Source organism: Dunckerocampus dactyliophorus, chromosome 2 (genome assembly GCF_027744805.1).
Source record: "Dunckerocampus dactyliophorus isolate RoL2022-P2 chromosome 2, RoL_Ddac_1.1, whole genome shotgun sequence".
NCBI lineage: Eukaryota > Metazoa > Chordata > Actinopteri > Syngnathiformes > Syngnathidae > Dunckerocampus > Dunckerocampus dactyliophorus.
The window spans coordinates 15,324,237-15,350,000 of record NC_072820.1 but is presented as its reverse complement, the minus strand read 5'-3'; the positions used below and the strand labels follow the sequence as shown (position 1 = coordinate 15,350,000).

Genomic DNA, 25,764 nt, shown 5'->3' with positions numbered 1-25,764 from the left:
ACTCCTCCCAAAAGGCAATTTATTTGCCAGAATAGTAGAAATCATAATAATAGGGAAACAAAGCAATTCCAAGAGGGTCCTTATACCACCATGCTCGGGCCCTAAAAATAAATATGTGGTTAATATGTGATAACATAACCTAACTTTGCAACTGATGCTTTCACATTTTATATTTGTAGATCTTCAAGGAAGAATGGCCGAGACCCAGACACTTAACTTTGGACCTGAATGGTAAAGTAACACATTGTTCAGGATCAATATGCCTGATTTCTGTGAAACTGGTTTTCACTGGTAGAGGGGTGTCCCCTCCTAGTGCAATTTTTGACAGACATGTTCAGGCATGCCATCCCAGCTTTTCTTTTGTCCCCTAATCAGTGCTTCCTTGCAGGCTTCGTGCTCTATCTGGAGGTGGAGGCAGTGGCAGCGGAGGCGGAGGAAGCAGCAGCACTGCTGTTGCCTCGCCGCCTCTCTCACCTGCATTGCCAAAGTACAAGCTTGCAGACTATCGCTACGGGAGAGAAGAAATGTTAGCACTTTATGTAAAAGACAACAAGGTCAGTGTGAATTGAATATAAATGTACTGTTGTTGCTTTATTTGATTTTCTGGATGTTGTTTCAAAGCTTAAATGTTTTCTTTTGATTATGGTCTTCTGTTAGATCCCCATAGACCTACATGATAAGGAGTTCCTGCCCATATTGGAAGAGGAGCCCTTGCCGCCTCTGGCACTTGTTTCTTTTACAGAGGAAGAACAGGTAGGCTTGCTCGTCGTAAAATCTGGCAATTCTTTGGGAAACAAGAAAACATTAATATCAGGAGTCACTAGCTCAAATTACACCCCGTGGTGATGGCCAGGCATTTTGAGTCACCAACTCAAAACATGTTTTTTATTTTTCTTAGGATCTTTACATAGGAAAATATTGTGATATGTTTCTTAGTGTTCACCTTCAGTTGTCCTCAAAATTATTTATACCCTTGTTAATATTTTAGATTTTATGTTTTTGTGATGGAATGAGTGCATTTGGTCAAATTTGTTTGTTTTGTATGTGACCAATAAGTGAAAGAATAACAACAATACACACTTTAAGAAATTCTTTATTTCATGGGTATTTTACTCTAGATTAAAAAAAAAAAGTTCAAAATTATTCTTACCCTAGGTTTACCGAGTCCATTGTCTTTCTTTTATAGTCAGTATCATAGCCTTTGTTGTTTCTGACCGCTTCTAGACGATTCTTGTACATGGCCACAAGCTTCCAGCATGTCTGTGGGATTTTGGCCCATTCTTCCTTGGCGAAAGCCTCAAGCTGGGTCAGGTTGGTCGGTTTCCTAGCCATCACTCTGGCTTTCAAGTCTCAACACAAGTTCTTGATTGGATTCAGGTCAGGACTCTGAATTGGCCATTCTAGGGCTTTGACGCCATTGTCCTTAAACTATTTCTTCACTACCTTGGTGGTATGTTTTGGATCATTGTCTTGCTGGTACTTCCAGTTGTGGTCGAGTTGGAGTTTCTCAGCAGATTCCTAACCCTTCTTTCACTTGTTGGTCACATTTAAATCATTAAGAAACATGACAAAGTGCATTCATTTAATCACAAAAATAAAAAATCTCATTAACAAGGGTATGAATAATTGAGGAAACTGTACATGTTGTTTCAAGTGTGGTAAACAACCACCCAAAACCTGTTTTAGAACACCACATTTATCAAAAAAAAAAAAAAAAAAAGAATTTCCATTGACTACTCAGATACAGTGTTCCCTCATTACATCTGCGGTTCACCTTTTGCGGATTTGCTGTTTCGCTGATTTTGCAATTTGACATATTTTTTTAAAGGGGTAGTTCAGATTTTTTGACATGAAGTTGTATGACATTTCCCAGCAGCAGTGTACTACAGAAACTGTGACTTACACCCCCTTGCACCCAATTGGCCCTTTGAGTCCAGTTCTGGTCGGAGAGCCGTGACGAGGAACATAATTCCGCTTAGTTGCTGGGGCCATTTAAGTAAAGACTTTGGCTTCTCAAAACAATATGCATTCAAAAGAGAAATACATTTGCATCACAAAAATGCCTCTTCAAAAAAATTATACCTCATTGACGCTGAAGACGCTTGCGATAATGCCACTCTTCTTTTGCAACGGAGTGCCGCGGTCATCTTGTTTACGTATGTGTTCCACAGCTGAAGAAGATGAGCGTCTTCTATCACATACACAATAATGCACAGGCAACAGTGCGCAGGGATACGGCAGGAGAAAAATATAACGCTGAGCGTTTTGTGAGGTCTGACTTTTTTTGAGAAGGCATTTTTGTGATGCAAATGTATTACTCTTTTGAACACATATTGTTTTGAGAAGCCAAACTCATTACTTAAATGGCGCCGGCAACTAAGCGGAGCTATGTTCCCCGTCACAGAAATCTGACTAGAACTGGACTCACGAGACCAATTAGCAGGGTAAGTCACTGTTGTCAAAATATCCGAACTATCCCTTCAACATTGTATGAACGCGCATTGTGTTCTGCATTTTTGTGGTGTATTAGAGCGATCTACTGGTGATCGGTTGTATGTGTCTGTTATTGTATTTACTACTGCTACCAGTAGAGGGTGTTGTATTCCCACAGTAGACAACAGCCGGCTAAATATAGAGCCACAGCAGTTGTTATTGGCTAAGGAGAACCTGCCTATTGTTTTCTACATTCTAATTGGCTGTAGACCATTGTCACTCAAGCTCCTTCGTGCCATTTCCTGTTGTGGTCAATAGTCGCTAGCAAACTTGCTAACCACCAATAAACAATAGAACAAGAAGCAGCTAACCGGCTACATGAATCTTCGGTTCAAGGAGTAGGACGATGAGGAGGACGATGGCAGGAGCAATATGTTTTAACAAGGATACAAAAATGCTACAGTCTAACGGCGCCAGGATGAGGCATGATCAGAGGAGTGAATACCCGTGAGTCACTTAATAATTTCTTGTGTCCAACCTAGTAGATTGATCATTAAAATTCAAATTAAATTTGAATTTTGAGAGTGTTTAAACAAGACAGAAATGTGAGAAAATGTTAATGCCTGTCTGAGAAAAGTGTATAGTGAAGAGTGTAGTAAGTGTAGATTTCACTTATTGAGTGCTATTTTGGGAGTCTATCCCCTGCGATAAGCGAGGGAACACCTGTATATACTTTTTCTTCAGAATACACCTTTGCGACCGTCAATTACTGTTTGTTTGTTTTAATACATAAGTGGCAACCACTTTTGGTAATGAATCACTGAAGCAAGGCTTATCTGTGCACAGCAGGCCATTAAATACACTGATTTTAGAAGTATAAAGGTGATGATGACCTTATGAAATATGTGGAAACCTTCCTGCATACCATTAGAAGCTGAGAGGAACATGAACAGCAGGCTTTCCGTTTCAGACACAGACATTCTGTACAAGTAAAGGTTTAAAAAGCGAACCTACATTTCTGGTGCTGAAACTGTCTTATAACAAACACCATTTGTTGTGTGTTTTTAGGAAATACTTTGCTGAAATATAACATAAATTGGTCAGCAGACTGCAAAGATATACAAAAGTTGCATACAAATTGATTGTTTGATTTTGTTTCGTTTTGTATTTGCAGAGAAATTTTTCCATGTCTGTAAACAGTGGAGCTGTACTTCGACTGACGGGGCGGGGAGTAGGTCCAGTAGTTGGGGCACCTCGAGGCCGAAGTACCTCAAGGGGTAGAGGTAAGCACTTTCTCATTTCCGTTCTAATTTTAAGGGTGGGAGGGGGATTGTGGCTGCGCAGCAGCATTTCCTTCTCATATGACTTAGGAGTTCTGTATAGGCAGTATTAAGAAGAGAGCCGTAACAACTGCAAATAGTTGAGATGCCTTTTGGAGGCTCTCACCAATTCGGGCCCTGCTCGAGACAAGTGGTGTTCAATTCGTGCTGTGGTTGTACTCACTGTGTTGGGATTGATGTGCCTCAAACATGGAAATTACACATTGTGATGCTGTCTTACATTAAAGAAAATCCGATCCGATTATGCCAACAATGCAAACTCATCTTAGTCCATGGTTGTTTTCAGGCCGAGGAAGAGGAGACGGAGGGTTTTACCAAAGAAGTTTTGATGATGTGGAAGGTTTTGGCCGCGGGGGGAGGGAGATGCATCGCTCCCAGAGCTGGGAGGAAAGGTACTGACAGTTAAGTTTAAGACACAGTTTAAGTTTGTGCAACTCCAGTAGGGAAGTCATGTCGATAAAGTTTTTATGCACAGTGTAATAATTGCTGTAGTTGTCCCAATGTGTTATGCTTTGTGATTTGGTGTGTTTTTTCTTCTACCAGGGGAGATAGGAGGTTTGAAAAGCCAGGACGAAAAGACCCAGGTTGGTGTTGTAATAGGCTGCTCAAATAATCAATTCATGAATTTATTTTTACCAGTACACTTGTAATTTTTTTGTTTGCTTTCTCCATGTAGATGGTGCTCCAGGACATTTTCAGATGAATCATAGTAAGTTTGTAATTTGTTGTCCCACCATGCATTTGTGCAGTATTGAAAAAAAAAAAAATCTCTCCAATGACTACATTTTACAGTTCGAAATCACTACGAGGATGCTGGGTCCGTCCTTCTGAGGAAGCACGACTTCACTCGCTCGGAGAGTGAGAACTGGCGTACCTCTCGTGACGATCAGAATGGTGAGGATGATGAAGGGGGCTGGCGCCTGGCAGGTTCTCGACGGGACAGTGACCGCTGGTGCCCCCCAAGCCCAGGTTGGCACTACCCTGTCCTGCATCAGTTCATTTGTACTAAATGTTGGCGGTGTGCTTATCTTTGTTTTTATGGGATGGACTTTTAATTTTGTAAGAGGTTTGAAGCTAAACTGAAGTGTACGGCTTAACATTTGTTAAATTTTTATGCAGTGTGCTTACCTTAGACAAAGCCATCCCTGTCTACCCAAATGAAGCCGTGGTTTATCATGGGCTTCGTAAGAATTAATTCCGAGAGTATCTTTTAACTTGTTTCCCTTGTAACTAGATGGGCCTCGGACTGCAGGGTGGCGGGAACACCCAGAGCAGCGGCGCCGTGTTCCGTTTGACGCGCGAGATGACGAACGCAGTTACAGGCGACCGCGGTCAGGCAGTGGCAGCCTGGAAGAGGACAGAGATGTTCTGCCTGAGTGGTGTCTTGAAGATGCGGATGAGGAAGCAGGCACATTTGACTCATCAGGGGCCTTTCTCTCGCTCAAGGCAAGCAAAAGCAATTATCAAGATCCAGGCGTCACTAAATGGCTTAGCTTTACATTCGTTACCACAGAAAACAGTTTAACTTTCTGTTACCTTAGCAGAAGGCCTCCAAAGAGCCTATCCTTGAGGAGGCAGAGTTGGATTTTAAACCTCTGGAGGAATGTGAGGAGGTGCTAGTGGAGGAAGACAGTCAGCCCAATGAGACCAAAGAGACAGAAACGGAGGCCAAGACAAATGCTGACAGAAAAGGTTAGGCCCTTGTGTTGTACATGAGCATAGGCAAAAGGAAAGTGTGAAACCCACAGACAAAAAGTCAGTGCCCCATTTAATCAACCAAGCAAGAGAAAGAGCTGCTCTAAAGCACATTGCTATGTCCAGCTCACAATGTGAGAGAACTTCTCCTTTTGTTTGTGGTCAGTTACATTATTATGAAACAGAACAAACACACAGCATATCCACAAGATGTCATCTCTCCACTCTTAGTTTTAACACGGGTGAGCAAAGAATCAGAGGAGGTGCCATCTGTTCCTTCTCCTACTGCTCAACCAATCCCAGAGGCCCAGGCTCGTCCCAAATCTGTGTCGCCAAGCCATCCCAACAGAACAGAGGAGTCTAAGAGGCCACCTGAAAGGCAACCGGTGCTGGAACAACTGCCAGAACTGTGCAAAATTCCCCTGCATGTCCCCATGCTAGAGTCACTACCAATTACCCGTATTTCTACCACTCTAACAGGTGACCTTTATTTTTTTTAGTTTGACTGTAAAGGATTGTAAAAGACACCCGAGAAATCATGGAATTTTCAACTTTTGTATTCCCTCTACCTTGTAGAAGTGCGCACGCCATCGTCTACCATTCAGCCACCTCAGCAGAATCCCTTGGAGGTTCCTGTGGCCATGAGCAACCCTCTGCCCTTTTCTTCAAGTATGATGGCACCCATAGCCAGGCCCACTGCTGTGTCACATGACATGGATGAAGATGAGGGGTTGAAGCACTTTGAGCAGGTAACTTAGCACAATATAATCATACATAAGGATAAGAACATAAGAAGTTGAGCAGGATTGTAGATTTTGCTCTTTACTTCATAGTGGACTTATTGACACATATTATTATCACTCCCACTGCTTCCACCGCCCCTTTATCAACAGGAGGCAGAGAAGATGGTGGCATACCTGCAGGATGGTGTGGTGGACGACGACAGACTTACAGCAAAGACCTCTGAAAAGACCAAACCTGCGGGCCTGCCACTCACCCACGAGGCTGCTCTCAAGTGGTTTTACAAAGACCCTCAAGGGGAAATACAAGGTGAGATAGATTGGAAGAAGCAACCAGGGCAATAATGTGGTCAAAGTATGTGCAGACTATAACAGATCATTTTATATGGGGGAACCTCCATTAACTCGGGTTGAACGTAGTCTTATATTTTTGTCGTCAGGTCCATTCAACAACCAGGAGATGGCAGAGTGGTTCCAAGCAGGTTATTTCACCATGTCTCTCTTAGTAAAAAGAGGATGTGATGACTTATTTCAGCCTCTGGGGGAGATGATGAAGATTTGGGGGAGAGTCCCATTCACTCCTGGTCCTGCACCTCCACCTCTGCAGGTATATGTTTGTTGTTAAGCGTTTGTGCTCAGTCACAGCAGCAAATTATAAAATCCATTTGGAGGAAAAAAGTGGTCCTAGGTCAGTTTTTATTGGTCTGAGTATAAAGCTGTAAGCCATTTGATCAAGCAGGCACACATTATGGTAATATATGATATACATATAAGCAACCTTCCTTTAATAATAATGTAGTGGTAACAATAGTGGTATCAATTTTTTTAGGAGGGCAAGGGAGAGCCATACGGCTACACTACCTTTGTGTTTTGCTGTGACTTTCTTGAATTCAAGAGTGAGTGTCATCTTTTATCAAAGTGCAGCAGTACCCCCAAAAAAAAGCAGAGACTTGGGGTGTAACTGTGTTCAAACTGCAGCGTCAACCGGCAATGACGTAATGGAGCTGTGAGAGAATGACTTCAGGGTGACAGTTGAAAGCAGGATAACAGGCACGTTTTGTAATAAATAGGGATGAGCGCTACCACTATCTGTATCTGTTCACCCAGCTAAATGATCTGTATCTGTACTCAGAGTGGGCGGGGCATAAACTGGAAATAGGCGTGGTTTAACTGGAAATTTGTGGAGCTTAAATCTGTATATTTATTTAAAGTCTGAAATGGACATTTATTATTCAGCTATATGTGTGCTGTGTACGTGTGTAAGTGATTTCTAAGACTTTATTATTATTTTTTTAATGATCGGTGTGAAGTTGGTGATGATGGCAAAGAGGTGCCTGCTTGCTCACTGTATTTTTCTCAAAAGCACCGCGTTCAGTACTACAAGCAAAGTTTTACAATTGACATTGTAGCACCCGCCAAATTATAAGCAACAGACAGGAAAAAAACAAAACAGACTGACTGACGCACAAGCCGTATACAGCTGTCTTGTCTTGTTGCAATGTGCATACGGCAACGTATTGAGAGGGATGTAATATTTTACCACGCTTATAAGCATGCACCGATTTCCTGAATTAATGAATTTCCTGATTTTCCTTATTAATTATAATTATTATAATGTAATATGATAGGCAGAATGTTTGATGCAGCTCTTGTTCTACAGTGCAGGTGTACCTAATGTTGTGGCCAGTCAATGCATGCTACTGTCACCACTGTCTGTGGACTGCCAACTGAAAATTACAGTAACAAAATTCTTATATTATAGGTAGCACGCCTGTTTGATGATGACTTCATGGAATAAGACAAAAATACGGATAACTGATACTCGTTTATAATGAGTATTCAGCTCATTCGCAGTAATAAAGACACTTTACAAACACAGTTGGAGTCACAAAGTGTATTAATAATGGGTGCAGTGATTAAAATTTTCTGGCCGATCACCATCTTTAGAAGCCTGACCCATTCATTACGATTTTGGCAGATACCGCTTTAATTAAAAAAAAAAACAAAACTGACAGCATACACCTTCAAAGTCCCAGTCTTATTTTGTTTAAAAACTCTTGTTATATACAAACCTGTTGTTATAACTGCACATAAGGTAGTTCTCCCAAATAGAAATGAAAAGTTTTTAAAATTTCTAAGCACCAAATTATATCACTTTCTTTTAGTCTTTTATTTTTCATATTTTAAAAACAAACCAAACTTGCACAACAGGTTACACTGCAAACCTGATTTGAGACTATTACCCAAAATAACGTGCACAGCGACCGAAAAAGGCTGGTTGTCCAATGCCATGAAGTGTAAGCTTTTTTTTATGACTCCCTTATTTTGTTACCACAAGTAAACCATGTCGTGCTCAGTGCTCTTATTTTGTTCCTGAAACCCTCGGGTTACAGTAGTTTTGCTCTAGCTGCCAATCTGGCAAAGCAAAAGGGACAGTGGCTGACTTTCAGACCTTTGCGGAGGTAGATAAAATCGGTCATTAAGATCAGTTTCATACGTAAGGATTGGCCGAATGCTGATCCCAGGAAATTGGTGCATGCTTAGTAATAACACAACAAGACAGTCACCAACGTGTGGGATTCTTTTGTTTGAGCTTTTGATTTCATGGAATGATATGCGGGCAAACTGACGAGTTTGTGAGGCGTGAGACATTGTAGTCAAACGTGAGACATGAGGAAAACCGAGGTAGCACTGTACTAATTAATAAGCACAAGCATCAGTCCTTGTTTTTGTAGCGTTAATGAAATGCCTTGTCTTTGTCTTGTGATGTGATGCAGGGTGACGGTGATCAAGAAAGGTTGAAGAGGCAGCAAGAGCTCACTGCTCTCAACCTTTATCAATTACAGCAGCTCCAATATCAGTACCTCTTAAGGTACATCTCTCAGCAAGGAAGCTGTATGTTGCATGATAACCAAATGGACACATTTAGTATGTGCATGCTGAAGGAGTAGCTAGCACTGGCTGTCTTGAATGTCATAAACGACAGGCCCTGGTATGTTTTAAGATTCATTCAAGTGTGAAATGTCTATCTTGTTGCCTTTAGGCAGCAGTATGCTCAGGCCTTGGCACAGCAGAAGGCTGCAGTCCTCAGCTCGGCTCCTCTTCAGCAGCAGCAGCAACACCAACAGCAGCTCAACCTGCTTCAACAGCAATATCAGGCTCTCAAGATAAGGTCCATACCATTCACTTTTATTGACCACCATAACACTTACATTAGCCTACATGACCTACTATTTGTGTTCCACTCTTTTTGCAGAACATCTGAGAGCCTTCTACCTCCTGTTACACGTTCCCTGTCTGTACCTGACACAGGTTCTGTGTGGGAAATGCAGAACCCGTCTTCTCAGGCTTCCTGCTCACAGAACCACCAGCCTGCTGCTTCAAGCAGTGAGCTTCAACCTTTTTGCTTTTGTCAATCAAAAGAAGGAGCAGGCATCATAACCGAATTCCTTTTGACAGCATGGGATGGCAGCAGTGTGTGGGACTTGCCCATCGACTCCATGGCAAAGGCTCCAACCATCGAGCAGATGCAGCAGTTAGAGAAGTCAAAGGCTGCAAAGGTAGTCGGTATTGTGACTTACTTTGCTGTTTTCTTGATCTTATGCATCTACCTTTTACAATGTATTTGTGTGAATAAACAAGAACTTTCTCCACCCGAATGCAAACTGACGTTATAGACTGATTCATTTGCAAAGGAGGAGAGATAATGTAGTTGTGCTTTTCTTGTCTGCTCCATCAGTTGGAACTAGAGAGGCGCGAAGCTGAAATGAGAGCCAAAAGGGAAGAAGAAGAGCGGAAGCGGCTAGAAGAGGCTCTGCGGGCTCGCCAGGAAGAGGAACGGAAGCGCTTAGAAGAGGAACGGAAGCGCTTAGAAGAGGAGCGGAAGCGCTTAGAAGAAGAGCAGTTAGCAAGACAAAAACAGGTCAAGAGAATATTTTCAGGAGAATATTTCAACAAAAAATGTTATCAGATTTTCTCTACACTCTTGAGCAAGTGACACATGAGACTGACGCACTAGTGTAAATTTGTAGGAGGAAGCGCTGAGACAACAGAGAGAACAGGAGGAGGCACGTCGGAGGCAAAAAGAGGAGGAGGAGAGACTGGCACAGGAGGAAGCCCTGCGAAGACTTGAGGAGAGGAGACGGGAGGAGGAGGAGAGAAAGAAACGGGAGAAGGTCCTTCGCAAACAAGTAAGCCAAACATTTGTCCTCTTACTTATTACATGTTAGCTGTCTCCCTCAACTGCTGAGTGGCCTTCTCCAGGAGGAGGAGCGCAGGAAACAGGAGGAGCTTGAAGCACTAAGGAGGCGTGAGGAGGAGAAGCGGGCAGAGGAGGAGGCGGCGGCTGCAGCTGCTGCTGCTGAGGTAGCTGCCCTGGCTCAGCAGCAGCTGGAGGAGCAAAAGAGAAGGGAGCAGGAAGTACAGAGACAGCAGGAGCTTCAGAGACAGCGGCAGCAGCAGCAGGAGGCACTCAGGAGGCTTCAACAGCAGCAACAGCTCGCACAGATGAAGGTATACATGACAATACAAGCTATGCAAGGAGCTTTACAAGTGTAGAATGCAAAGCAGTAAAACATAACACGTACAAATATACAAAATAGAGCAGGACCTTACTAACTCCAGGACATAAAGTATTGGACATGAAATAGCAAAGTTTACAGGACCACTGTCTGAGCATACCTTAAAAACAGTAATCATTGTGATCAGGTGGTTGTGAGGTGCAGGTGATAAACTGAGATTATTAGAACTTTAAAAAGCATAGGGGGGTAGATGCATGGATATTTCTTTAAAGTTCACCCAACATTCCTTCCTGTCTTTCCAGCTTCCATTGTCATCAAAGTGGGGTCAGCAGTCAGCCAACACTATCAACCAGACTCAGAACACCCTGTCACTGGCTGAGATCCAGAAATTGGAAGAGGAGCGAGAAAGGCAGGCACGAGAAGATGTAAGCAGTATCCTGATCACCTGTTCAGCTTGTTTTTATATACCTTTATCTCAGTTTATATCATTTTTACTGCTTGTAGCAGCAGCGCCAGCAACAGGAACTCTTGAAGCTGCAACAGCAACAGGCCCTGCAACAGGCCCAGCAGCCCCAGGCTAAGCTCTCAGGGTGGGGCCATGTAGCCAAGCATCCCCCTGTCACCAAGTCCTTGCTGGAGATCCAGAGGGAGGAAGCACAGCAGATGAAACAGAGGAAAGAACATCAGTCACAGCCGCCGCAGCAGCAGCAGCAACAGCAACAGCAGCAACAGCAACAACAACATCCCATTTTCACCCAGCAGACCCGCCCGCAAAACAGAACTGTATGTGACAGATTTGATGCAAGAGCTCTGCACAATCAATATCACAACGGTTATGATGATGGTCTGAACATGTTTAATGGGGCTTTCCACATTTTTGTCACAGACATCTCTGAGCAACTCTGTGTGGGGGTCGGTGAACCCCAGCCCCTGCTCAAACTGGGCCTCGGATTCAAGCAGCATCTGGGGTGACACCCAGAACTCCAACATGGGTTTCTGGGATGAGGCTGTGAAGGAGGCTCCACCTCCGCCTCCACGCACCAGGAAAGGCAGTGCACAGAAAAACAAGGGAAATGCCAACATCAGGTACACCTCAAGGCTGCCACTATTGACTAATGCTTGGTAAAGTGTTTATGAATTTTGTTTGGTTACGTGTAGTAATTCTTTGAGTGGGCGAGCAAACAAGAAGGTGGAGGAGGAAGAAAAGCTGCTCAAGTTGTTCCAAGGAGTCCACAAAAGCCAGCAGGACACCTTCATGCAGTGGTGTGAGCATACTCTGCAAAGCCTCAACACAGCCAACAATCTGGATGGTAAATACTTCAGAAATATTCTCCACGAGGGCAGTTTATGAGAACAGTGGTGCCTTAGTTTAAGTCCACTCCAGTTAGCTTGTTTTTTGGTTAAGATTCAATATTTTTGCTAAAATGTTTCCTTAGTTTGCGTTTTCCCACTTGGTTGGCGTTAAAAATAGATCAGTTTGTTTACGTCTCCATCTTGCATCATGCCCCCACATGACTTATTTACACCTTGTCAAGTACTGTGTGCATCTAGTGCACGACAATAGTACGCGCAACATGCATTTTCCCCACATGGGTATGCATTGTCACCACCATTTGCCACATGCGTGAAGCAGTTGTGGTGTTATTCGGTCCCGCTGCATCTTGCGTGATGCCACGCAACAACACACATTACCCTTAGCTTCATTAATTCCATTATTTGCAAGGGTCCTACTTGAGAATTCCCCTCGACTTGCTTCAAGAGGTGGTGGAAAAGTGAACCCATTCATGTGAATGAGACCCTCAAAGGCACGCTTTGATACGCACTGCCCGCATTGTTTGCATATAGGTTGCGGTGCTTTTATGGATTTTACATTAGCAAATTTGACAGCAGCACTGCTTTTTTTTGGTTGAACAAATTGTTGTTAAATGGTGGTTTTCCCTTATTGTGTCCAAGGGTGTCAACTACAGGTAAAATGTTACATTTTCACTTCTCCATTTCATATGTCATGTTTTTGGTATTGTGTTTTGAATATAAATCTGTGTATGTTAAAAAGCCTTTAGCAGACCTCTCTGCATAGAATTTTTGTGGCATGAGTGCAGAAACAATTTAAAAAAGGGATTGCCCTCCAAACATAATCTCCTCTCCTCCCTGTCAGTCTTCACAAAACTAGGTAAAACTGATTTTAAATGTTCAGTTGTCCATTTGCCATTTATAATTATGTTTATGGTTTAATTTATTTGAGCAGGCATACAAGTTACATTGGAATACATCACATATTACAATTCACAGTGCACAGTACAATGCACATGTCCAAAAGGAGTAGGAAGAAGCAAATCTTATTTAATCCTACCCCCCATCCGTTTTACAGCAATTGCAATACATTTGTTCACTTCCTGTATTCCAAATGCACTCTTGTTGGTTTAAAATACTTAGGAATTATGTTTGCATTACTTTGTGCATGTAAAACTATAATTGTCTATAAAGTGTGTTTTGTGTTAACATTTTTGGGTGTCTGGAACATACATTATTTTCTATGGGTAATTTGCTTTGGTTAGAGTCGGACCTTCTGGAACGGATTAATGACATTAACCAAGGCACCACTGTATTTCAGTTGGAGATTGGAGCTCACTTAAGCAACAAAACAAATTTGCATTACAGTTCCCACGTTTGCATCTTTCCTGAAAGAAGTGGATTCTCCATGCGAAGTGCACGACTACATCAGGGCCTACCTGGGGGACACACCCGAGGCCAAGGACTTTGCCAAGCAGTTCCTGGAGCGCCGTGCCAAACAAAATGCGAATCAACAGAAGCAAACCAACCAACCACAAGCCCTCAAACAGCAGCTGGTGAGCCAGAAAACAAGTCTTAATTGTATAAATACCACATTGACCTGGATATAAGATGCCTGAAATAGATGGGTTGTCACATATTTAGGGGTCTAGAGTTTTATACATGCAAACCAACAGGTCGTTGCAGCCTGTCAGTGAAATGACAAAATTTTTCATGGTTCTTGAAAAAGAGAGGCTGTCTCATATTCAGCATTGTCTTACAAAATATAAACGCAACACTTTAGTTTTTGCTCCCATTTTTGTGGGCCTTTTATTGTGGGCAGTCTAAGGCACACCTGTGCACTAATCGTGGTGTCTAATAAGCATCTTGATATGGCACACCTGTGAGGTGGGATGGATTATCTTAGCAAAGGAAAAGTGCTCACTATTACAGATTTAGACAGATTTGTGAACAATATTTAAGAGAAATAGTGATATTGTGTATGTGGAAAAAGTTTTAGATCTTTGAGTTCATCTCGTAAAAAATGGGAGCAAAAACAAAAGTGTTGCGTTTATATTTTTGTTGAGTGTATGGTATGGTCAATACAGTATATTTTAAGTGTACATCCCCACAACATCAACCTAGTAAAAATGAGAAGTATGTTTGGAACAAAATGACTAAAAGCTCTGTCGCTTTGTCAAGAAACACTGTGTCCTCCCAGTGGTTAAAATACTCGTTAGTAAATATGTGACATATGGAATTGGGGTAAGTAGTGTAACTCTACTGTGCACAGAAGCAGTGTTGTAAAAGTCAACTTTGCCAGAGAAGTGCTTTAATCACAAACGCTATGACTTGTGATGCTCGTAAGCAATTACTGCTCCTCTTGAGACAAAATGATTTTTTAGGCAAAATGTGAGGTCTCCTGATCCAATACCGATGTTGGATATCGGTCCGACATCAGAAAAAACACGAAAATGTGATTATATCGGACTGTATCTAAAATGTTAGGACAGACTTTGCTCCAGGACTTCTATCCAGCAGTACCCGGTGTGTGCAAATGTGCCAACTATGGCTAGGAGTGGTCATTGTTGCCATTGCCTCAGTAAGAAAAGTAGCTATTGGCGGTCCTGGAAGTTGCTAGATGATATCATTGGCTAATATGCTATGTGCATAAGATGTAACATGCCGTAGAAAAAAAGTATAACAAAAAAGTCAGTAAAAACATGTCAATTATGTTTACAAATACATATAAACTTGATTCTTGGTTTGTGAATTTAAACTTGGCCATCACTTTATAAAAAATAAAATAATATTTTACCTAAGACCTCTCAAAGTCTAGACCAGGGGTCACCAACCCAGTGCCCGCGGGCACCAGGTAGCCCCCCACGACCACATGAAGTGCCCGCAGGCCTGCTTATCATTCAGGTTTTCAGTAAAATGTGAGTTGTGGATACCAGCATTTTGTGAATGTTTTGGTAAAACAAGCATATTTGATTTGTTTGGGTTGAAATAAGGTATGAACATCATTTGTAGCTTATGGCCATTTTCATTTTCTAAAAGTAGCTCTCACAAGAAAAAGCGTTGGTGACCCCTTGTCTAGACAGTGTAATAATTGCATCCAGAAACTCCCCCACTCAATCCAGGGGGCAGACACCCTCTCTCTATTTAAAAGTCAACTTAAAACTTACCTTTTTGATAAAGCATATAGTTTGAACTAATACAATGATATGTATCAGAGACAGTCCTCTATGTTCCTTGAACTCGGACTAAGACTTCTGGCTTGAGCTACCATCTAGCCCTCTACTATAGTTTTATATCTTAACCCAACCTGTTGAGACAGACGGCCGCCCCATAGTGCCTGGGTTCTGTTCAAGGTTTCCTCCCCAGATGGAGTTTTCTCCTTGCCTCCGTTGCCAAGTGCTTGCTCATATGGGGTTTCAGTTGGTTCTCTGTTTCTCATTTCTGAATGTGACCTCCATGTGTAAAGTGCCATGAGATAACTGCTGTTGTGATTTGGCGCTATATAAATAATGGATTGAATTGATTGAACATTTTTAGCATTTTCAGAGGGAGGCACTCATATAAACACTTGGCTCTATTATGCTAGGTGTTAGCTTGCTAACATTAGCAAGTTAGCATTACTGGCATTGTTTAAGTCATTCAAACACTTTCATGGTATGTTTATGGTCAAGAAATGTAAATAAAATAAATGTAGGACTAATATTTATGGTGTAACTCACAATATGGGGGGAACTATGGCGCTTGGCGGAGGTTTGTGCTTTCCGAATTAATTTCTCTGTATTGCATTGAATTAAATTGCACTTCCTGTAATTCAAATTCAATTCAACATCCGGTGGGGTGGAGTCAATTCAAGTTCATGAAAGTGAATTCTGAAATTCGGAATTTTGCACGGGCCCGATACCTAGCCACTACATTGTGGCCATTTTTTGCATACCTACTGTTGTTGTTCTCTTGTTCTCTGAGTAAAACCATATGATCACATCTTTTGTAATATTCCACACTACAAAATAATAAAAGTATGTATGATTCTTGCTGATAACAGTATCTACCGATACCCTTGCAATATTGATATCGTATCGGAAGTGAAAAAGTTATATCGGGGACCCCTAAAATAACGTCATGTAAACATTCCCAGGGTAAATCACAAAGGCTGATCAGCATGTTTGAGCTATTTCACTGTAATCAGCCATAATGGCAACTTGGTGGCATTGGTGGCCATGCCGACCTGAATATGTGCTTTTCTCTTGCCAAGGAATCTGTGTGGGGTGGAACAGGATCATCAACGCCTTACCAGGCCAACCATACGAGTGGCCAGCAGCAGCAGCAGCAACAGCGCTTTGAGACCGTCACCTCAGGGAAGAAGAAAAAGAAGCAGAAGATGGTCCGTGCTGATCCGAGCCTTCTAGGTGAGCACAAGCACTCAATCAGAGCTACATACTGTACAGTCTTATCTACTGTCTTTTGTCATTGTTTTTGTTCCCTGCACAGGGTTTTCTGTCAATGCATCATCCGAGAGATTGAACATGGGAGAGATTGAGACTCTGGAGGACTTCTAAGGGAATGCAGCCAAGCAAACAGCCAATGACTGACAGTACCTGTTTTGAACAGCAGTTGTTTCACCCGCCCCAACCCCTGACAGCTGCCCCCTGCAGTATTTCACCTTTGTCATCTAACCAACCTATAGTCTTACTCAATCCCTTGCAAGACATGCTCAGGCAGCTGTCAGTTCATTCTGCAAAAGTCTACAGAAGCATCGACCGCTTCCTTTTTTCCAATTTGGCCTTTTTTTTATTTTTTTTGTTGAAAGTGTGGGTATTGGGAGAAAAGTTAAAGATTATTTCCATCTTTTTTTGTGGTTTTTATTTATTGCAAGTTATCCCCGAAAATTTATTTGCCCCCCCTTTTTTTCTCTCCCTACCAGGCAATGCTGTTTGTGGTGATGGAAAAATTCAGGCCAAGGATCGGTGCCTACTTTTTATGTCCTGTTTTAAGGACATGTTCAAAAGTCCCAAGTAGTTATCTATTTCTTGTAAGATACTAGGCTGTTTAAAAAAAAAATAAATAAAACTTTCAACTTGCATCTGTATTATAGTATATGGAAAATAATCTGTTGGAATTTTTTTAAAATTATTATTGCATTATGAAATAAAACAGTCATATATGTGGGCTGTATAAATGTGTGTCTGGACCATTCAACACACAATCTCCCCTTGTGTCAAAAACTGAATTGTCATCATTGTACAAGCCCTGTGTGAATCCTTTTAGGGTTTAGATGCTTCAAATAAGGAAAAATATGGAGGCAGCCTTCAAAGTATTGCTTTTGTACACTTTATGCTTGACTTTTACAACTTGGGGAACATACCTGTGCCTTCCAGACCAGGGTAAAGCTCCAAACAGTAACATTAGAGTCCAGAAATTAGCCTACAGGAAGTGAAAATATAAGAAAATAGTCTGTCTCACTCCTTTGCAACTATCTTCTGGCTATACTATTGTAGTAGTAGTAACTTCAGTACAGAGAGTGTGTGCCAAATGCCTCACCATCTCTGTTTAGTTCATCCCAAAGGTGTTTGATTTGTTTCTGCCTCACCAAACTAATCCCAGCATATCTCTGTGGAGTAGTGGGAACACAAAAAACTGTTCCTAGTCAAAAGATGAAGACTTGTGAGTATACATTACAGTGCTGCAGTGTTGTCTACATATTGTGCAAAGGATAATGATAATTTTTTTTTCCCCCTTTCCTTTTTAAGTTCTGACACTTTCTCAAAGCGGAATACTTCTCCCCACCACTCCTCTGTCATCATATATTCTGGAGAGTAGAAGAAGCAGCGATCGGGAGATCTCTGACGTGACCTGGTCAAAGACGGGCGTCGTGTTTACCTCGCACCCGCTTGTGTGGCCGAAGGAGTTTGTGAAGTGGGTGGGCACTGTTACTGCCGTTGCCGCTGCTGAGATGAACTCACAAAGTGCACACTGTCCAGACAGTCCAGTGCACACCTACTCCCAGCCCCCCAACTCCCAACTCACTTCTGTACTCTTCTCTTGCTCCTCAACTTTTTCAATCGCAGCAGCTCAAGGACGTCTGGAGACGCTGTCTTCTTTGGTGTTCCTGCCTCGCAGTCGCCATGTTCCGTAGTGGCAGCAGCAGTTGTACCTGCAGGATCATGCTCCTGGTCCTCCTTGGCCTCTTGTTGGTCTTTGTGCACTCAGGTAAACCCTCCAATTGGTCTTATCCACACACTTACTATCCTTCAAAGCAGATTTTCTCTTAGAATTCCATGCTTTTGTTAAGTTTGGGGGCATGTAAGGTGTGTTTGTGTCCCACATACACTCTTAGGTGTGTGCATGTGTGTGTGGTGGAGGTAGATGATGCACTTGTTGAATCTGTGAAAGCTCCTCTTTTACTATCACAGAGGCTCACTTTTGGGATGGAGCACAAGAAACTTGGTTTTATTTGTACACAGTTTTTCGTTACTTGACCATCCTTGAGTGACACAAGTTGGAGGCCGACTCCCGGTGTCAAAGGTCACGAGAGACATAAGTAAAATGTACAATATGTGACACTAGCTTCTCTGATTGGACCGTGACAAAGCATTATATAGAGCTTTTGGGGGAGGCGTTTGTTTTAGCCTGTTTTTTTCACACACATCTGTTTGTGCGCTTTGTCATGTCTCTGTCTGGTGTGAAGTCCTTGCTGAACAACCTTTTTGTGTTCTCTTTTAACGTCAGTGCATCAGCCTTTTATGGGCGTGTTTGCCTTGTGATGTCACATTGAGCCATACAGGGAAGGGGTTATTTCTTTGGTGGGGAAAAAGAAAAGGTCTCAACATCTACTCATTAGCCAACCTTATTTTAGGCAGTTTCCATTAAAGTTTTACAAGGTTTTCCAATTCCTTCCACCAGTAGAAATTGTAGATTCAGAACACATGATTATGATTATAGTTCGATGTAATTTTTTTCCAATTAATATTCAGTTTTTATAGTTAATTTTTCTCTGTGCTTTACTCTATTTTTTACAGTCGGCCAATTAAAAAAATATTTAATTTTTCTTTTTGTGCCTAAAATATTTATCTTTGTGCAAATAGCTAATTTGTTTTTATTTACATGTTTATTTTTATAATGTGTTCATTTTCTTCCACACAAGCAGAGATTCAAGCATAATGCTTTAATTATTTTGAAACTAATTTTTCCCAAAAGTTCTGCATCTCTTGCCACACGTTTATCAGAGAAAATGAATTAAGGATAAAATAAAAATGCAAACAACTGTATATATTTTTATTTTATAGTTACAGTAATCCCGTGTTCATCACGGATAATTGGTTTCCATACAGTGATAAGTGAATTTCGGCTAAGTAGGGTTCCTTTTTTACAAATGGAATATTTTTGTAGTTAGAGCATAGAAAGCCTGTTTACGACCTTCTAAATGCAGGTTTTAACAATATTAGAGCCCTGTAGTCATGAAATAACACTCATATAGTCACCTTTACACTTGTAATATACAACATCATAAATATAATCAGAAAAAAAAAATCACAATTTGAATGCGTCTTCTTAATGGCTTATATTAGTATTTTAGTTCATTTATCTATATGCTTGAAAATACGTCATTTAGTATGATTTGCTTCATTAATTTTTGTAACATTTGCTGAAATACTTTATTTTTATTTCTTACTAACATGCCATATTCAAGTGCAAAACAGCATGATTTATTTGTATATATTTTTTAAACCATGATAGAGTGAAGCCGCAAAATTCTAACTGCAATTTGGCGAGGGATGACTTGTAGAGCACATTATATGTATATCTCCAGTTTTTTTTTTCTAAATACAGTGTATGTTTTTCTGCCACATTTTTGTCTTAAAAAATTAACCAAAAAAAAGAACATTTCCAGATTTATTTATACATTTTCATGCATTTTATTTTATATTTAGACCTTGTGCAACAGGCATGTGCTTTATTTTCGTATTTGTTATGTTTTTTGTTTTCTTTCTTCGTCATATATAAATGTAATGCACTTTTTTTAAATTTATGCATGTGAAAGTGTAATAGGCCCATTTTATTATTTTTTTTATATTTCTATAGTTTTTTCCCCCCTAAATACAATGTATGTTTTTCTGCCACATCCTGAAAAAAAAACAAAAAATTGAACAATTACTGAACTTAATAATGTTCATGCATTTTATTTTATATGTAGACCTTTTGCAAGAGCCCCCCCCCCCCCCCCCCCCCCCCCCCCCCCAAAAAAAATGTAGTATGTTCTTCTGACATGTTTTTTGTTCCCCCGAAATTGACCAGAATGAACATTTACTAAGCTATTTTTTTTTTTACTTTCATGCATTTTATTAAATATGCATAGCTTGCTCAATGGACCCACTTTTCATTTTTAAATTTTCTTCCTCGCTACTATTTCTACAGTCTATACCACATTAAATGTATTATTTTTATTTATTTTTTTACAGAGAAAATTGCAAATGTTTTGGAACATTTAATAGAAAACATACGCCTTTTAAAATATATATAATTATTTATGGCTTTAGCTGTTAAGCGCTATATATAGCATAAACAAGTTTTTACATTTTTTTTAATTTGCTGTGGAGCTGTTCATGAGATCATCTTTGTTTTCCAATGAACTGTCAAACGCTCCTGATAGAAACGTTAAGTTCTGATGTGTTGCCCTCTCCAGTAAAAGCGGCCTTTAGCAAACTATTTCATAAACAAGTTTGTTTAACAAACAGAACCCGGACGGTGTCTGGTTTGGGGCCGGGCCGGTTGTTACCGGTTGCAGGGCTGCCGCTCTCGACGGAGCGCACAAGCTACCTTTTGTGCTCATCGCCTAAAGGCCGCATTGATGGCGCTGCTGGCCCAAGGCCCGGACCTCCAAAACCTTCAGTCTGCTATGGGGACAGGAAGCTTGTAGGTCAACACGGCACCATCAAAATACTCTGCATCAGAGGCACACGTCTGAGCCTAAAAGGCTTGGATTTGTGCAGGATTACATGCAATCAAATGACAGTTAAAAGAAGGAAAAAGAGACAAAAACAGAGTTCAGTGAGGGCGTCCAAGGCCACTAAGTCAATATGTTCAAGAAGTAAACATATTTGGATGCCTTTGTTGCCGCGTGTGAATGGATGGACTTGTTACTGCGGGGTTTTTTAAATTTTTTATGCTAAATTAACATTTTGCACTGCGCACTAGTTAGTAGTCAGTGGTGAGTTTACGGTACAGATCCAACAAATGGCGTTTGGGTTCCTTAAAACAGTGGTTCGTCAACTGGTTTGGTTGCGGGACCCATCACCACCCCTCAATGACAAGTGGCGACCCAAATTGCAGAAATTTTTCAACTAAAACTTTTTAAATATCTTATATTTAAAGGGCCTGTTTGCAACTTTTACACGGCTGCCTATAGCACGTGTACTTTGTTGCAAGCATTATATCCGCCCTCTTCCTGCTCATCAACAATACATTTTTGTCCACAAATTCAAAAATTATTTTTTATTTTTCAGTACATGGTGTATCTGAGGAGTTGAATGACAGCACCTGGACTTGGACCTGGATGAGATGTGAAACATCTTTAAGAAAATTAAGCTAGTCCAGTTACTCTGACTCAACTCCACCAAAAAGTACAAGTTCAAAATATACAAATTTAACTTCTTTCTGATTAACTCAGCAGGTAGTAGGAGGTCCATTTCTTATGTCGACCAACCCTCTGCCTGGGTCAGAAGGTCTATCTGGGCATGAATAGATAGAACTGGGCATGAAACTGTACCTGTGAGTCTTCATTGGGGGCGAAATTCACCACGCAGCACAACGTGAGCTGGATCGGTGAGACGCTCTTCTCCAGCAGATATAAAGGCGGTTGTGTGTCAGACGGACAGCACGTTAAGTTCACACAAGCTTGGTCAAGTTGCTCATAAACATGGCACGCACCTTATGGTGGTGCAACACCCAAATTTTACAGGCACAAGGTGCATTCAGAGTCATTGCACAATTTTTCTTTTTTTTTTTTTTTTTTTTTTGCAAGACCATTGACCCACTGAAAACTGCTCCGCATCCCACTTCAGCGTCACGACCCTTTCAACACTAGACACCCTCATCAAAGGCGGCCAACTAAAGGGTGATCAAGCCTGAGCCTGTGTTCCATGCCCAATAATGAGTAAAGTAGTGCCTGGAAAGTGGAGGGAGATGAGCTAGGCAGTAAGGGTCCCAACCTGGGATAAAACATAAAACAAAAAAACTGCCCCGCCCACCGGGTCATCGCTCAGCCTCCCCCCTTCCTCCCACGGCACACCCCTGAGTAAGGGCAGGAGGGAAGGGGGTGGGTTTAAAACTTCTTTAGGGTCGTCAGGTGGGTACCCTCGTTCATTGGTGTTTCAATGATAGGCCAATGACACCTCCAGAGAGCTCACTGGCAACACCTGACGTCCCAGGTGTGTGTGCCTGAATAATTAATTTAAATTTTACACGGTAAGGCAAAATGATCTGACACATTTGTAGGTTAAATAAAAGGCAAATAAAGTAAAGAAACAAGAAAGTGTTTTTATTTTGGAAAAGTACATATAATGCCATTCTGTTTCATTATCCATTATTGTCCACACACTCAATGCAGATCCAGTAGCTGTGAAGTTGGTAACCCATAACAAGATGGTGTTTCGAGCTGGTACGGGATCATGTCTACCAAGATTGAAGTGCAAACGGAACGCTCGTTGTGTTGCAGTTACAGATTTGTTTGTTTTGACAAACGTTTCCACAATGAAAGCGCAATGCTCACCAGTCCAATTCATGGCAGCAACTGAAAAAGAAATGAAAAACAATGGCATTATAGGTACTTTTTGAAAATAAAAACACTTTTTTGTACTTTATTTGCCTTTTATTGAACCTGCAAATGTGTCAGATCATTTTGCCTGACCCTGTAGTTTCATTCATTTTTTTTATTTTAAAGCTTTAAAAAACTATTAAATTAATTAGGAATTATTTGTTGTTGTAATTAGGGATGTGGCCCCATATTGGCATAAAAATGTAATATCGGTATCGTGATTTTTGTCCCTATAATGAAAGCCATAATAAATAATGCTGTATATACTGTAAGCCCATGGGCTGCCATAATTTCTGGCGTGCCAATGATTACCTCTCAAGCTTGTAAACAACCGTGGATGGCTAGTAGCAAGTAGCTCGTTCCTTCCATCCATCCATTTCTATGCCGCCTATCCTCACTAGTAGGAATGTAAAAATTCCTGGCAGTAAGCGACGTTAAAATCTAACAGTGTGTGTCCGCGCTCGATTAGGAGAGTCAGTGGGACCGTCCATGAAAATGCTGCTTTTTCAAATGATACCGGGTGTATTTTCATTCGTATGCATGTTTTTTTAAGTACATTTTTTTCCTCTTCAATTTTGCATTGGATTTATACTGAGTATTGGACCATGAGTGCTTTGAAAGTTAATTCCAATCCTTTTAAACTCATGGATCGGAGCTTCACGACAAGATAAAAGGTATGTAGGATATAAATTAACTTTAATATCTATCTGCAGATCAAATTTAATTAAAATCTGATGGCGCAAAATATGTTAATTTTGGCCTGGAATGACTTTGTACATGCAATTTGTAATGTGGCGTGGTAACGAATACAGTGTGCTGCTGCACTAACACATACATGAAAATGATGACACTTGATTTTCTTCCCTGGACTTTTTGATGATCAAAAAAATGTAAATGGCTACTGTGATATATGTGAGATATGTGATGTTACACATATCGGTATTGGTTGATATCGGAATCGGAAATTGACAGTTGGACTATCAGCATATCGGTTATCGGCAAAAAAGCCAATATCGGACATCCCTAGTTATAATAAAAAAGGCTTAATTTGAATATTAAAATATCTTAGTTGACTGTAAAAGCAAAGACAAAAAACAAACATTAGCTACAATATGATCTCTATAATATTTGGTTAATCAGGAACAATTAATTACTTTAAATTGTGTATTCAATGCATTTTGGGTTTTTAAACCGTAAAAAAAACCCTAAACATGATTTAAATAATGGATGATTGTAGTTTATATTTGGCAGTCAAAGTTAATTATTAACGTTTATTTATATTTTAGTTTAGTGTGTAGTTTTTTCTTTACTGCTGGCATATCTTGACCAACATTACATTGGTCGTAGTGTGTTTAATAAGATTTCGCTTCAAAAGTTGAGGCAGCCCTGCATGAGAGTGTACCTAATGAAGTCTGGTGGCTGTCTGATAATCGCTCCGACTGAAGGAGCTTTTCAAAGTCCAGGAGATTGCTTGGAAGAAAAAAAAACACGTCAGGGGTTCCGCATGAAGCTCAAATGTGGTCTACAAAGATATCTTTATGCTCAAGTCTTTAAGCGTTAAACAAGGATTGACAGAAAAGGGGCCGTCTTCATGGAGGAGTCAAGAAACAGACTTTTTTATTTTTTATCAAATGACTGCTTTTCATGCCCCGCAGAGACTGTTGCAGACCCGTCCAGGGACAACCAGGACAACATGTCTGGGGAGAACCCAGCTGACATTGCCACCACCACTGCCTCCACTGCCAGGGAGACTCTTCATCACATGACCGAGCAGACCTTCACTTTTGACTACGAGGACGCCACGCACACCCTAGCTGTGGATGAGGAGGAAGGTAAAAATGGCTTTTTGACCCCCATGTGCAACATACATCAGTCATATTCAGTGCTGTGAAAAAGTGTTGCCCCTTCCTGATTTCTTATTTTTTTGCATGTTTGTCACACTTAAATGTTTAGATCATCAAATTTAAAAATGAGACAATGACAACACAACTGGACACCAAATGCATTACAGGGGGGCTAACAGTTTTTCACACCACTGTGTGTGCGTTAATGTGTGTGTGTATATATATATATATATATATATATATATATATACATCTGTGTGTGTTTGTGTGTTTAGGAGTCCTGGGCCCGGGGGCCATCACAGCTATCGTCATTGCTGTCTTCCTGGGAGCGTCCGTCCTCTTGGCGCTCATCGTCATCACACTCAGGAAGTTCACAGCATCCTAGAGTGTTTTCGTTGGCGAGTGTGTGTCTGGAGTGTGTGAGAATGTGTGTGTTTTGTTTCTTCAGGACAAACTGGTGCTGTGGCAGGTCCCCCTAACTGAGAAGTCAAAAATATGTCCACATTTTCCATGTTAAAAGACTTGTTTGGCCCCACTATTGATCTATTAAAAACTGGCTGGTTCTCCCAGTGGAAAACGCTAATGTCTTTAAATATTCCACACTAGTATTGATGTTTGTACCCTATTACCACCAGGGAACAAACTAACAGTAGTTTCTACTTTTTCCTACTCATTTTCAGACATGTTGACTTGTAAACGCGGTACCCCTCAATGTAATCTGTTAAGCACGCTGGAAACAAAAGTGTGTTTTTGTTTAATTTGCAGAAATGGAATGTATTATGTTATTTTGTGTTTACTGACAAATCTGGAAGTTGCCATCATACCTATTTTGTATTGTCATGAGATTTACAGTTAATAAATTAAAGCCAAACATAAATGGCAGACGTGTTTTTTTTGTTATAAAAATATGGATGTATAAGAAGATTTACAGTAACTATTGCAAATGTGAGACTGTTGACTAAACAGTACATCCGGGACTTTGATAATTATCATACCCTGTTCCAACAACAGGCGGCGGTGTAGTAAAAAAAATCACGCGTAGTGTGGACGGAAAAGTTTACAAGTAGTCTGGAATAAAAATGTAATTTATTT

General features: G+C 40.9%; 2 protein-coding genes across 10 annotated transcripts in view; both read left to right on the top strand.

Moving 5' to 3' along the window:
• The window catches only part of gigyf2 (GRB10 interacting GYF protein 2), an 18,980-nt gene extending 1,882 nt beyond the window's left edge, over positions 1-17,098 (top strand). For 2 of the 9 annotated variants that reach the window (XM_054768165.1, XM_054768166.1), the window contains 28 exons: positions 180-231; positions 389-554; positions 658-753; positions 3,608-3,716; positions 4,060-4,165; positions 4,317-4,357; positions 4,450-4,482; positions 4,566-4,742; positions 5,008-5,219; positions 5,315-5,465; positions 5,700-5,948; positions 6,045-6,217; positions 6,362-6,518; positions 6,649-6,815; positions 8,986-9,080; positions 9,252-9,380; positions 9,465-9,595; positions 9,668-9,771; positions 9,948-10,130; positions 10,240-10,398; positions 10,472-10,720; positions 11,031-11,153; positions 11,233-11,511; positions 11,615-11,814; positions 11,887-12,038; positions 13,387-13,574; positions 16,271-16,424; positions 16,507-17,098. In XM_054768165.1, coding sequence (XP_054624140.1) covers positions 194-231; positions 389-554; positions 658-753; positions 3,608-3,716; positions 4,060-4,165; positions 4,317-4,357; positions 4,450-4,482; positions 4,566-4,742; positions 5,008-5,219; positions 5,315-5,465; positions 5,700-5,948; positions 6,045-6,217; positions 6,362-6,518; positions 6,649-6,815; positions 8,986-9,080; positions 9,252-9,380; positions 9,465-9,595; positions 9,668-9,771; positions 9,948-10,130; positions 10,240-10,398; positions 10,472-10,720; positions 11,031-11,153; positions 11,233-11,511; positions 11,615-11,814; positions 11,887-12,038; positions 13,387-13,574; positions 16,271-16,424; positions 16,507-16,574 — 4,089 coding nt within the window. In that variant the 5' untranslated portion in view covers positions 180-193 and the 3' untranslated portion in view covers positions 16,575-17,098. The remainder of the gene's footprint in view (positions 1-179; positions 232-388; positions 555-657; positions 754-3,607; positions 3,717-4,059; positions 4,166-4,316; positions 4,358-4,449; positions 4,483-4,565; positions 4,743-5,007; positions 5,220-5,314; positions 5,466-5,699; positions 5,949-6,044; positions 6,218-6,361; positions 6,519-6,648; positions 6,816-8,985; positions 9,081-9,251; positions 9,381-9,464; positions 9,596-9,667; positions 9,772-9,947; positions 10,131-10,239; positions 10,399-10,471; positions 10,721-11,030; positions 11,154-11,232; positions 11,512-11,614; positions 11,815-11,886; positions 12,039-13,386; positions 13,575-16,270; positions 16,425-16,506) is intronic. The other 7 variants (XM_054768173.1, XM_054768172.1, XM_054768171.1 and 4 more) reach the window with 7 other exon arrangements.
• A 146-nt stretch (positions 17,099-17,244) lies between these two features.
• snorc (secondary ossification center associated regulator of chondrocyte maturation) lies at positions 17,245-25,549 on the top strand. The gene is made up of 3 exons (XM_054768175.1): positions 17,245-18,225; positions 24,484-24,660; positions 24,948-25,549. The coding sequence occupies exons 1-3, from the start codon at positions 18,141-18,143 to the stop codon at positions 25,055-25,057; spliced, it is 372 nt and encodes a 123-aa protein (XP_054624150.1). The 5' UTR covers positions 17,245-18,140; the 3' UTR covers positions 25,058-25,549.
• The last annotated feature ends 215 nt before the right edge of the window (positions 25,550-25,764 follow it).